General features: G+C 43.5%; 1 protein-coding gene across 1 annotated transcript in view; it reads left to right on the top strand.

Moving 5' to 3' along the window:
- The window catches only part of MAOA (monoamine oxidase A), an 82,949-nt gene that overhangs the window by 56,056 nt on the left and 12,805 nt on the right, over positions 1-14,088 (top strand). Inside the window, exons 6-8 of the mRNA XM_003271020.4 lie at positions 10,196-10,337; positions 13,297-13,446; positions 13,750-13,909. Of these exons, the coding sequence (XP_003271068.1) occupies positions 10,196-10,337; positions 13,297-13,446; positions 13,750-13,909 (452 nt within the window). The remainder of the gene's footprint in view (positions 1-10,195; positions 10,338-13,296; positions 13,447-13,749; positions 13,910-14,088) is intronic.

Here is a 14,088-nt window from a genome sequence, read left to right as displayed (position 1 = left end):
GGGAGTGGGGGAATGATGGATGAGGTACGGAGATGGTATCTTCCAGGATGACCCACAGAGCCAAGGGGGAGACAAGGTAGACTGGATAATATAAGGGGTATAGTATCTTTCAGGAGTGTGAACCAAGCACTGCAAGGAGGCAGGGAAGGGTAGATGTTTTAGGAAGAAAGTGGTATCATCCCAAAATAACCAAGAGGATACCAGGAAAGTAGAATGGTTAGATGGTGTGGCAAGATGGTATCTTCCAGAAATGAGCCAAATGACAGTGGTGGGGGTGGCAGAAGGTACGGGTGGATGATATCTTCCAAGAATGATTCACAGAGGCAGGGGGAGACAGGGTACATTGGGTTTAGAGAGATGGTGTCTTCCAGGAATGATACACCTGGGTAGTGGTGGGAGAAAACAGGAAGGGTGGAAGTGGGGGGGATTATATCATCCTGGAATGAGCCAGAGGATTAGTGTTGGGGGAGTTATATCAGGAATGTGACAAAGGCTCTGCGGGGAAACAGGGAAGCCTAGATGTTTTAGGGATGGTGTGATCACCCCGAAATGATCAGAGGGGTAGTGGGGAGATACAACAGTTGCTTGGCGTGGCAGGATGGTATCTTCCAGGAATGAGCCACACTATGGGTGGTGGGGGAGACCAAGGGGGATGTTGGCTGGCATGGTATCATTGTGGAATGACCCAGAGGTACAGGGCAGACAGAGAAAGCATGAATGGTGTGGCAGGATGTATTTTCCAGGAATGAGTCACAGGGGCAGTAGGGAAACATGAAGAGTAGATGGTGAGGTGGGATGGTACCGCCCAGGAATGGTCCACAGGAGCTAGGGGAATGCAGAGAACATTGGCTTGTCGGCAGGCATGGTTTTTCCTGTAGTGACCCAAAGGGTTGGGAGTGGTGGGGGAGATAACTTCCATCCACGACCCAGAGGAGAGGGAGGAGACAGGAAGTGTGGAAGATGACCACGATGGTATCTTCCAGGGATGACCCAAAGGGGCAGAGGGACACAGGGTGGATTGTGTTTTGAGGGATGGTGTCTTCTAGGAATGAGCCACCCTGGTGGTGCCTGGGGGGACACAGGAAGAGGTATGTGGAGATGGCATCTTCCTGGATGACCCAAAGGGGAAAGGGAGAGACAAGGCAAGGTGGAAGTGTTGGGGGGGGGGGTGTGATAGTATCTTTCAGGAATGTGGTATAGTCACTGTGGGGAAACAGGGAAGGGTAGACGTGGTTATATCATCTCGAAATGACCCAGAAGGGTAGGGGGAAATAGGAAGGTTGCATGGTGTGGCAAGATGGTATCTTCCAGGAATGAGCCACACTTGCAGTAGTGGGGGTGGAGACAGGATGGAAGGTGGATGTGGATGGTATCTTCCTGGAGTGACCCACGGGGGCAGTATGTAACAGTGGATTGGGTTTAGAGAGATGGTATCTTCCAGCAATCTGCCACAAGGGTGGTTAGAGGTCTGGGGGATACTGGAAGGGTGGATGGTGTGGCAGGATGGTATCTTCCAGGAATAAACCCTGGCAGGTGGGTGTTTTGGGGGGATTGTGTCTTCCAGGAATGGACCACAGGGGTAGATGGGATACAGGTAGGGTATGACAGAATGATATTTTCCAGGCATGACCCACAGGGTAGGGGATAGAGAAGAAGGATGAATGTTGCATTGGAGATGGTATCTTCCAGGAATGAACTATGGAATTGGGGAAGCGGGGGAATGATGGATGAGGTAGGGGGATGAGATCTTCCAGGATGGCTCAGAAATCCCAGAGGGAGTCAAGGCAGGGTAAATAATGTAAGAGGGGATAGTATCTTTCAGGAATATGACACAGGCACTATAGGGTCACAGGGAAGGGTAGACGTTTTGGGGAGGAGGCGGTATCATCCTGAAATGACCCGGAGGGGTAGTGGGGAAACAGGAAGGTTGGATTGTGTGGCAGGATGGTATCTTCCAGGAATGAACCACACTGGTGGTGCTTCGAGGAGGACACAGGACCGGGGATGGTATCTAACAAAATGACTGACAGGGAAGAGTAGATAGTTCTGTGTAGGGGTATAGTGTCTTTCAGGAACGTGACACAGGCACTGCGGGGAGACAGGGAAGGGTAGATGTCTTAGGGTGTGGGTGGTATCATCCAGATATGGCTCAGGAGTAAGAGGGAAATAGAAAGGTTGGATGGTGTGGCAATATGGTATCTTCCAGGAATGAACCACACAGGTGGTGAATGGGGGAGGCAGGAAAGGTGGGTGGTGTTGGGGGATGGTGTCTTCTAGGAATGACCCACAGGAGAAGGGGGAGACTGGGTGGATTGGCTTTGGAGAGAGCCACAGGTGTGGTGGCTGGGGAGACAAGAAGGGCAGATGGTGTGGAAGGATGGAATCTTCCAGAAACAACCCACAGGGATACAGGGAGACAGGGGTTTAGAGAGATGGTATCTTCCAGGAATGAGCCACATGGGGAGTGGTAGGGAGAGACAGGAAGGATGGATGTTGTTGGGGGTGGTATTCGGGAATGACATAGCTGGGAATGGGGGAGACAGGAAACAGGAATGCTGTAGCAAGATACATCTTCCAGGAATGAGCCACGAGGGCTTGAGGGGAGACATTATGATTGGATAGTGTTGGTACATGGTATATTCAAGGAATTAGCCATAGGTTTAGAGGGGAGACAGCAAGAGTAGATGGTGTGGAGGGGATGATATCTTCCTCTAATGGCCCACAGGTGCACGGGGGAGAGAGGGGAGATTAGATAGTGTTGGGGGAATTATATCTTCCGGGAATGTGACACAGGCTCTGGAAGAGATGGTGAAGGTGGAATTTGGTTGTGGGACAGGGGAGGGGGGGAGGTAATGATATCCCCAAATCACCCATAGTATTAGGGTGTCAATAGGAAGATTGGATGGTGTAGGCAGATGGTATCTACTAGGAATGACTTTCAGAGTCAGTGGGGACATGCAAAGATAGAAAATGTGTTTGCGGAGATACTGTCTTCTAGGAATGAGACACAACTGCTGAGGGGAGGCAGGGAAGGGTGTATGTTTTGGGGGCAATGGTACCATCCAGAAATGAACCAGAGGAGTAGGGGGTAGACAGGAAGAGTCAATGGTGTGTGGCAGGATGCTACCTTCCAGAAATGACCCACAGGTACATGGGGAGACAGGAAAGGTTGGATGATGTGGGGAGAATAGTATCTTTCAAGAATGACTCAAAGTTCTCAGGGGAATGGGGAGAAGGGACGGATAGATGATGTATAGTGATGGAATCTTCTAGGCATAGAGGACAGGGACAAGCTTTTGTGAAGGCCTTGAAGTGAGAAGGATATTCGCATGTTTGAGCAACTGAGTGGACAGTGTAGCTGGACCATAGTGATGACAAGAGCAAGTGGTATAAGGGGAGTTTGGAGGACTGTTCTAGAGGCTGATAGTGCAGGATCTATTGGCCACATTGAAGATTTGTCCTTTCTCCACTGAAGATCATTGAAGGGTTACCTCATTGGCTATAGTGTGGAGGATACAAGAGGAGATGCAGGATCACCAAATAGGAGCCACCACTGCTATAACCTGGGCATATTGGTAGCCTGGACCAGGGCTGTGGCAATGAAGATGGAGAGGAGAGGATGGGTATTGAAAGAAGCTTATTGACACTTAGAGAGAACCTGGATTAGCATACTTGGAGCTAACTCATAATTTCTTTTTTTTTTAATTATACTTTAAGTTCTGGGGTACATGTGCACAACGTGCAGGTTTGTTACATAGGTATGCATGTGCCATGTTGGTTTGCTACACCCATCAACTCGTCATTTACATTAGGCATTTCTCCTAATGCTGTCCCTCCCTGAGCCCCCCATCCCCTGACAGGCCCCAGTGTGTGATGTTCCCCTCCCTGTGTCCATGTGTTCTCATTGTTCAACTCTCACTTATGAGTGAGAACATGTGGTGTTTGGTTTTCTTTTCTTGTGTTACTTTGCTGAGAATGATGGTTTCTAGTTTCATCCATGTCCCCGCAAAGGACATGAACTCATCCTTTGTATGGCTGCATAGTATTCCATGGTGTATATGTGCCACATTTTCTTTATCCAGTCTATCATTGATGGGCATTTGGGTTGGTTCCAAGACTTTGCTATTGTGAACAGTGCTGCAGTAAACATATGTGTGTCTATATGTGTGTCTATAAAAACATATGTCTTTATAGTAGAATGATTTATAATTCTTTGGGTATATACCCAGTAATGGGATTGCTGGGTCAAATGGTATTTCTAGTTCCAGATCCTTGAGGAATTGCCATACTGTCTTCCATAATGGTTGAACTAACTGACACTCCCACCAACATTGTAAAAGTGTTCCTATTTCTCCACATCCTCTCCAGCATCTGTTGTTTCATGACTTTTTAATGATTGCCATTCTAACTGGCATGAGATGGTATCTCATTGTGGTTTCGATTTGCATTTCTCTAATGACCAGTGATGATGAACATTTTTTCATAAATTTTTTGGCTGCATAAATGTCTTCTTTTGAGAAGTGTCTGTTCATATCCTTTGCCCATTTTTTGATGGGGTTGTTTCTTTCTTGTAAATTTGTTTAGGTTCTTTGTAGATTCTGGATATTAGCCCTTTCTCAGATGGGTAGATTACAAAAATTTTCTCCCATTCTGTAGGTTGCCTGTTAACTCTGATGATAGTTTATTTTGCTGTGCCAAAGCTCTTTGGTTTAATTAGATCCCATTTGTCTGTTTTGGCTTTTGTTGCTATTGCTTTTGGTGTTTTAGTTATGAAGTCTTTGTCCATCCCTATGTCATGAATGGTATTGCCTAGGTTTTCTTCTAGGGTTTTTATGGTTTGAAGTTATATATTTAAATCTTTAATCCATCTTAAGTTAATTTTTGTATAAAGTGTAAGGAAGGGATCCAATTTCTGCTTTCTGCATATGGCTAGCCAGTTTTCCCAGCACTATTTATTAAATAGGGAATCCTTTCCCTATTGCTTGTTTTTGTCAGGTTTGTCAAAGATCAGATGGTTGTAGATGTGTGGTGTTATTTCTGAGGCCTCTGTTCTGTTCCATTGGTCTATATATATCTGTTTTGGTACCAGTACCATGCTGTTTTGGTTACTGTAGCCTCGTAGTATAGTTTGAAGTCAGGTAATGTGATGCCTCCAGCTTTGTTCTTTTTGCTTAGGATTGTCTTGGCTATGTGGGCTCTTTTTTTGGTTCCCTATGAAGTTTAAAGTAGTTTTTTCCAGTTCTGTGAAGAAAGTCAGTGGTAGCTTGATGGGGATAGCACTGAATCTATAAATTACTTTGGGCAGTATGGCCATTTTCGTGATATTGATTCTTCCTATCCATGAGCATGGAATGTTCTTCCATTTGTTTGTGTCCTCTTTTATTGCATTGAGAAGTGGTTTGTAGTTCTCCTTAAAGAGGTCCTTCACATCCCTTGTAAATTGGATTCCTAGGTATGTTATTCTCTTTGCAGCAACTGTGAATGGGAGTTCACTTATGATTTGGCTCTCTGTTATTGGTGTATAGGAATGCTTGTGATTTTTGCACATTGATTTTGTATCCTGAGACTTTGCTGAAGTTGCTTATCAGCTTAAGGAGATTTTGGGCTGAGACAATGGGCTTTCTAAATATACAATCATGTCATCTGCAAACAGAGACAATTTGACTTCCTCTCTTCCTAATTGAATACCCTTTATTTCTTTCTCTTGCGTGATTGCCCTGGCCAGAACTTCCAATACTATGTTGAATAGGAGTGGTGAGTGAGGGCATCCTTGTGCCAGTTTTCAAAGGGAATCCTTCCAGTTTTTGCTCATTCAGTATGATATTGGCTGTGGGTTTGTCATAAATAGCTCTTATTATTTTGAGATACGTTCTATGAATACCTAGTTTATAGAGAGTTTTTAGCATGAAGGGCTGTTGAATTTTGTCCAAGGCCTTTTCTGCATCTATTGAGATAATCTTGTGGTTTTTGTCATTGGTTCTGTTTATGTGATGGATTACGTTTATTGATTTGTATATGTTGAACCAGCCTTGCATCCCAGGGAGGAAGCTGACTTGATCTTGGTGGATACACTTTTTGATGTGCTGCTAGATTTGGTTTGCTGGAATTTTATTGAGGATTTTCGCATCGATGTTCATCAGGGATATTGGCCTGAAATTTTCTTTTTTTGTTTTGTCTCTGCAGGTTTTGGTATCAGGATGATGCTGGCCTCATAAAATGAGTTAGGGAGGATCCCCTCTTTTTCTATTGATTGGAATAGTTTCTGAAGTAATGGTACCAGCTCCTCTTTGTACCTGTGGTAGAATTCAGCTGTGAATCCGTCTGGTCCTAGACTTTTTTTGGTTGGTAGGCTATTAATTGCTGCCTCAATTTCAGAACCTGTTATTGGTCTATTCAGAGATTTGACTTCTTCCTGGTTCAGTCTTGGGAGGGTGTATGTGTCCAGGAATTTATCCATTTCTTCTAGATTTTCTAGTTTATTTGCATAGAGGTGTTTATAGTATTCTCTGTTGGTAGTTTGTATTTCTGTGGGATTGGTGGTGATATCCCCTTTTTCTTTTTTTGTTGGGTATATTTGATTCTTCTCTCTTTTCTTTATTAGTCTTGCTAGCGGTCTATGTATTTTGTTGATCTTTTCAAAAAACCAGCTCCTGGATTATTGATGTTTTTGAAGGGTTTTTTGTGTCTCTGTCTCCTTCATTTCTGCTCTGATCTTAGTTATTTCTTGTCTTCTGCTAGCTTTTGAATTTGTTTGCTCTTGCTTCTCTAGTTCTTTTAATTGTGATATTAGGTTGTTGATTTTAGATCTTCCCTGCTTTCTCTTTTGGGCATTTAGTGCTATAAATTTTCTTCTACACACTGCTTTAAATGTGTCCCAGAGATTCTGGTACATTGTGTCTTTGTTCTCATTCGTTTCAAAGAACATCTTTATTTCTGTCTTCATTTTGTTAATTACTCAGTAGTCATTCAGGAGCAGGTTGTTCAGTTTCCATGTAGTTGTGCGGTTTTGAGTGAGTTTCTTCATCCTGAGTTCTAATTTGATTGCACTGTGGTCTGACAGACAGTTTGTTGTGATTTCTGTATTTTTACATTTGCTTAGGAGTGTTTTACTTCCAATTATGTGGTCATTTTAGAATAAGTGTGATGTGGTGCTGAGAAGAATGTATGTTCTCTTGATTTGGGGTGGAGAGTTCTGTAGATGTCTGTTAGGTCCACTTGGTCCAGAGCTGAATTCAAGTCCTGAATATCCTTGTTAATTTTTGTCTTGTTGATCTAATATTGACAGTGGGGTATTAAAGTCTCCCACTGTTATTGTGTGGGAGTCTAAGTCTCTTTGTAGGTGTCTAAGAACTTGCTTTATGAACCTGGATGCTCCTGTATTGGGTGCATATGTATTTAGGATAGTTAGCTCTTCTCGTTGCATTGATCCCTTTACAATTATGTAATGCCCTTCTTTGTCTCTTTTGACCTTTGTTCATTTAAAGTCTGTTTTATCAGAGACTAAGATTGCAACCCCTGCTTTTTTTTTTTGCTTTCCATCTGGTTGGTAAATATTCCTCCATCTCTTTATTTTGAGCCTATGTGTGTCTTTGCATGTGAGATGGGTCTCCTGAATACAGCACACCGATGGGTCTTGACTCTTAACCAGTTTGCCAGTCTGTGTCTTTTAATTGGGGCATTTAGCCCATTTACATTTAAGGTTGATATTCTTATGTGTGAATTTGATCCTATCAGTTTGATGCTAGCTGGTTATTTTTCCCGCTAGTTGATGCAGTTTCTTCATAGCGTCAATGATCTTTACAATTTGGCATGTTTTTGCAGTGGCTGGTACTGGTTGTTCCTTTCCATGTTTAGTGCTTCCTTCAGGAGCTCTTGCAAGGCAGTCCTGGTGGTAACAAAATCTCTCAGCATTTGCTTGTCTGTAAAGAATTTTATTTCTCCTTCATTTATGAAACTTAGTTTGGCTGGATATGAAATTCTGGGTTGAAAATTCTTTTCTTTAAGAATGTTGAATATTGGCCCCCACTCTCTTTTGGCTTGTAGGGTTTCTGCTGAGAGATCCACTGTTAGTCTGATGGGCTTTCCTTTGTGGGTAACTTGACCTTTCTGTCTGGCTGCGCTTAACATTTTTTTCCTTCATTTCAACCTTGGTGAATCTGACAATTATGTGTCTTGGGGTTGCTCTTTTCGAGGAATATCTTTGTGGTGTTATCTGTATTTCCTGAATTTGAATGTTGGCCTGCCTTGCTGGATTAGGGAAGTTCTCCTGGATAATATCCTGAAGAGTGTTTTCCAAGTTGGTTCCATTCTCCCTGTCAATTTCAGGTATACCAGTCAAACATAGATTTGGTCTTTTCACATAGTCCCGTATTTCTTGGAGGCTTTGTTCATTTCTTTTCACTCTTTTTTCTCTAATCTTGTCTTCTCACTTTATTTCATTAAGTTGATCTTCAATCACTGATATCCTTTCTTCCACTTGATCGATTCAGCTGTTGAAACTTGTGTCTGCTTCACGAAGTTCTTGTGGTGCGTTTTTCAGCTCCATCAGGTCATTTATGTTCTTCTCTACACTGGTTATTCTAGTTAGCAATTCATCTAACCTTTTTTCAAGGTTCTTAGCTTCCTTTCATTGGGTTAGAACCTACTCCTTTAGCTCGGAGGAGTTTGTTATTACCCACCTTCTGAAGCCTACTTCTGTCAATTTGTCAAACTCATTCTCTGTCCAGTTTTGTTCCTGTGCTGGCGAGGAGTTGTGATCCTTTGGAAGAGAAGAGGCATTCTGGTTTTTGGAATTTTTCAGCCTTTCTGCACTGGTTTCTCCCCACCTTTGTGGTTTTATCTACCTTGGGCCTTTGATGTTGGTGACCTACGGATAGGGTTTCTGTGTGGACGTCCTTTTTGTTGATGTTGATGCTATTCCTTTCTGCTTGTTAGTTTTCCTTCTAACAGGCCCCTCAGCTGCAAGTCTGTTGGAGTTTGCTGGAGGTCCACTCCAGATGCTGTTTGCTGGGGTATCACCAGCAGAGGCTGCAGAACAGCAACTATTGCTGCCTGATCCCTCCTCTGGAAGCTTCGTCCCAGGGGGTCACCCACCAGATGCCAACCAGAGCTCTCCTGTAAGAGGTGTCTGTTGGCCCCTACTGGGAGGTGTCTCTCAGTCAGGCTACACGGGGGTCAGGGACCCCCTTGAGGAGGCAGTCCGTCTGTTATCAGAGCTCAAACGCTGTGCTGGGAGAACCACTTCTCTCTTCAGAGCTGCCAGGCAGGGACATTTAAGTCTGCTGAAGCTGCACCCACAGCTGCCCCTTCCCCCAGGTGCTCTGGCCCAAGGAGATGGGGGTTTTATCTATAAGTCCCTGACTGGGGCTGCTGCCTTTTGTTCAGAGATGCCCTGCCCACAGAGTTGGAATCTAGGAGGCAGTAGGCCTTGCTGAGCTGTGGTGGGGTCCACCCAGTTCGAACTTCCTGGTGGCTTTGTTTACACTGTGAGCATAAAACTACCTACTCAAGCCTCAGCAATGGCGGACACCCCTCTCCACACCAAGCTTGAGCATCCCAGGTCAATCTCAGGCTGCTGCGCTAGCAGTGAGGATTTCAAGCCAATGGATATTAGCTTGCTGGGCTCCATGGGCGTGGGACCCACTGAGCCAGGCACCAGAGGGAATCTCCTGATCTGCCGGTTGTGAAGACTGTGGGAAAAGCGCAGTATCTGCGCAAGAGTGTGCCGTTCTTCCTGGGACAGTCTCTCACAGCTTCCCTTGGCTAGGAAAGGGAAATCCCCTGACCCCTTGCACTTCCTGGGTGAGGTGACGCCCCGCCCTGCTTCAGCTTGCGCTCCATGGGCTGCACCCACTGTCCAACCATTCCCAATGAGATGAACCAGGTACCTCAGTTGGAAACACAGAAATCACCCACCATCTGTGTGGATCTCACTGGGAGCTGCAGACCGGAGCTGTTTCTATTTGGCCGTCTTGCTGGACCCTTGACTCCTTTTCAACTCGTAATTTCTTAAGCAGAAAATGTTAGTTTCTCCAAGAGTTAAAGAATGCATTCCTTCAGAAATTGAATCCTTGAGAGTTTTTTTCAATTGCAGTAGAAAAACTTTCTGAACACACTAAATAGTGTTGTAAAAACATGACATTCTCTGACTCCTGTACATATTGACACCTGACTTCCACTTTTGTTCTATGAACAGGACTGCTAGGCGGTTTGCTTATCTTTTTGTGAATATCAATGTGACCTCTGAGCCTCACGAAGTGTCTGCCCTATGGTTCTTGTGGTATGTGAAGCAGTGCGGGGGCACCACTCGGATATTCTCTGTCACCAATGGAGGCCAGGTATGGTGTGTATGTGTCTGTTTTGAAACAAGAGCTTCATCTGTGATTTTGCTTTCTCCCAGGGCAGTGTCTTTAATAATTGCTTCAGTATTTTGAAACATGAATAATTAGCAGCATGAAATGATTTCAAAAAATTTTCTGAAAAAAAAAATTTCTCATTTCCTTTTGTCACTCCTGAAGTGGAGTTCACAGATAAAGAGTGTTTCATTTTCAATTAATTAGGTTTTGAGAATTAAGTTCCTTCCTTTTGGTGGCAGGTAAAATTAGGCTGTTTATGTAGGAGAAGCTAAATTCCTAAAATAATTTCCAAAAAAATTCTAGAAATTGTACAATTATTGTACTTAAAATCATCTCTATTCCAGACACAAGATTTCTGTCCCATCTGTTTATCAGAGTGATTCTTTTATGTTAACTGTTACAGAAGGGAAGTGACTGTTCTTCCTTCTAATTCACACAAGTGATTATGGCCACTCTTGCAATAGTAAATTCTGCCTTTTGGATTCTTAGTTTTTGCTACCCACTTGAATTTGCCCAGTTTCCATATCGTTTCCTTTATTAATAAGTGAATTCATTTGGTTCATTGGCTGGACACATGGTGAAGCCAGAATCCTAATTCCCCAGACTCTGAGATTCTCTGCTTCAACTCAACCCTTTCTGTTATCCAAAGAGAATGGGTATCTCTGTTCTATAAATGTTGTGCTTGGATGGTATGAGGCTTAATTAGTAGCAGTTTACTTCTAACTTAGGTTCTCTGAGTTCCCGAATTCTGAGTGCACAGTACAAGGTATAGAGTCTTTCTCTGCCAAGTGAATTATTCTTCTCCTGAGGAGATCACCAGAAATCCCCAAGTTCTTGTGACACCAAGACTCATTGACCATTTGACCCTTAGCTTTGACAAATGCAGGACAGTTGCATTTTTTAAGTGTCTTTACCTACAGGCAGAGATAACAGATTACTCCTTTTAGCCAGTATTTTACTTTCTGAGGTATTTTGATTCACATTTGATATTTGTGTCCTTCATTCAGAGGAGCCAGGATACTTCTAGCCAAATTCTACATGACCTTTTGGAAAATATGGTTCAGATGATTAATCTCAAACCATGATCACAACATATTTATAAAGAACTTAGGCTTATCCTGTAATTTAATTCAACAAATACTAGACCTGGAGGGGTGGACAGTGAACAAGACAGAAACAGTTCGTGGTCTTTCCACCACACTAAAACTCAAAGTAGCTCTTAGAAAACAGACCAGATTATAAGTTAAATGGCCTGGGTTTCTTGAGGAAAGACAAATCATGAATTTAGATCTGAACCACTCTGGGAATTTTTTTTTCCTTTTTTTAATTTAATTTTTGAGACAGAGTCTCACTTTGTTGCCTAGGCTGGTCTCCAACTCCTGGGCTCAAGCAGTCCTTCCGCCTCAGCCTCTCAAAGTGCTAGGATCACAGGCATGAGCCACCATGCCTAGCCAGGAATATTTTTTATAAAGAACTTTGGTGTTGTCATTAAAACAGTAGCCAGTTACAAAAGTGCAAAAATCACTGCATGGCTGCTTATGCAGTTTTCTGGAGGAGCATGATTGAGGAATCTGTTAAGTGGTGGGCTGTTCACTTCTAACCATTTAAAGAATCTTCTGGCCGGGCACGGTGGCTCACACCTGTAATCCCAGCACTTTTGGAGGCCGAGGCGGGTGGATCACCTGAGGTCAGGAGTTTGAGACCAGCCTGGCTAACATGATGAAACCCCATTTCTGCTAAAAATACAAAAAATTAGCCAGGTGTCATGGCACGCACCTGTAATCCCAGCTACTCGGGAGGCCGAGGCAAGAGAATCACTTGAACCTAGAAGGCGGAGGTTACAGTGAGCCAAGATCGTGCCATTGCACCCCAGCTTGGGCAATAAGAGTGAAACTCCATCTTGAAAAAAAAAAAAAAGAATCTCCTATAATAGGCTAAAAATGTCCTTCTGGTTCTTACCAAAAGCATTGTGTTAAGGACTTACCTTCTTAGATTAAGCTGGAAACATTTCCATGGTGATCGTAGCAGAAGGCAGGGGGTAGAGCACTTCTGGTCTTATAAGGGCCACTCAAGAGAACTATTTAACAATATCTAAGGGAGCAAGCAAATGCTTAGCCTTCACCCTCTGCCTCCGCCTTGAAGCTTCCAGATAGTTTTGCAAAAAGTTACTGAAGATCTGATATTCTGAATCTTTTTTTTTTTTTTTTTGAGATGGAGTCTAGCTCTTTCACCCACACTGGAGTGCAGTGATGCAATCTCAGCTCACTGCAACCTCTGCCCCCTGGGTTCTAGTGGTTCTCCTCCCTCAGCCTCCCGAATAGCTAGGATTACAGCCATGTGCCACCACGCCTGACTAATTTTTGTAATTTTAGTACAGCCACTGCACCCGGCCCTTCTTCCCATTCTTAGAACATCATTTGATGGTGACTAGTAGGACTAGTAGGACATGACTATCCCTAAAAGCACCCTGTAACTTTGTCTATAATATGGATCTATCTGCATCCTTACCTGCCTGGACAACCTCAGCCCAGACCTACAGGAATCAAAGGAAATTAGAAACCTCATCGTCTGGAATAAGCACTGTGCCTGCCGTTTCTCAGGGCTCCCTCCACACCCTGCACTCTTTGGCATTTGAAGCCCACAGACTTGCTGATATTCCCACTTGGTCAGGGCAGCATTGGCATAGTGGAACATTTCTTCAGGTTCTGTGATTTTTATAAACTTGTAATGGCTTTTCTTTGCCAGAAGCTGTGCAGGGAATGATCATTGAATTGTCTTGGTCAACTCTGCCTCTGTCCTAATGAATTCTTCTGACAGTTAAGTGTGCAGACATTGGAGGTGTGGCCTGTGACTTTCTGGAGGTTTTCTAATCAGTAGCCAATAGGATTTTCCTTCCTTGGGCTTTCATAATGTTTCCTTTCTTACCTACCTCCTCCTGTAGGAACGGAAGTTTGTAGGTGGATCTGGTCAAGTGAGCGAACGGATAATGGACCTCCTCGGAGACCAAGTGAAGCTGAACCATCCTGTCACTCATGTTGACCAGTCAAGTGACAACATCATCATAGAGACATTGAACCATGAACATTATGAGGTAACTCAGTTTAGTCAAAAGGAGCATATAGTGAATAGGCCTTGTGTCTTTTGCAGCTTCTAACCAGATATAATTCAAGCAGTAGCATAATTAATGCTGACATGTTTCCACCTCAGTCTTCCAAATTACCAGCCTTGGTTGGCCTACCTTGATCTGTTTTGTTGCCTCACAGTTGCCTCATTTTCTCATTTTGTATGTTTTTACTGCTCAATGTTGTTTAGAAGTGATAAAGATGATTTTTCATGCCTGCCACAAAGACTGCAGCTCACATTTGAGGTAATATTTTGCTTGTGTGTGTTTTAGTGCAAATACGTAATTAATGCGATCCCTCCGAACTTGACTGCCAAGATTCACTTCAGACCAGAGCTTCCAGCAGACAGAAACCAGTTAATTCAGCGTCTTCCAATGGGAGCTATCATTAAGTGCATGATGTATTACAAGGAGGCCTTCTGGAAGAAGAAGGGTAGGCTGCTATTATTCATGTTTAAACTGTATTATATGAAGAAATCACACTCTTTTAGGATTATTGAACAGAAGGTATTGAACAGAAACAAAGTATTTTCAAATTGGTAGAAAAAGGATTAGAAATCTTGGTCTGTCAATTTCCTCATATCCTTGGCCACACATAATGACCCCAAGAGC

Source organism: Nomascus leucogenys, chromosome X, assembly GCF_006542625.1.
Source record: "Nomascus leucogenys isolate Asia chromosome X, Asia_NLE_v1, whole genome shotgun sequence".
NCBI classification, from domain to species: domain Eukaryota; kingdom Metazoa; phylum Chordata; class Mammalia; order Primates; family Hylobatidae; genus Nomascus; species Nomascus leucogenys.
The sequence above is the reverse complement of the archived record's forward strand: the minus strand, read 5'-3'. Positions and strand labels throughout refer to the sequence as shown.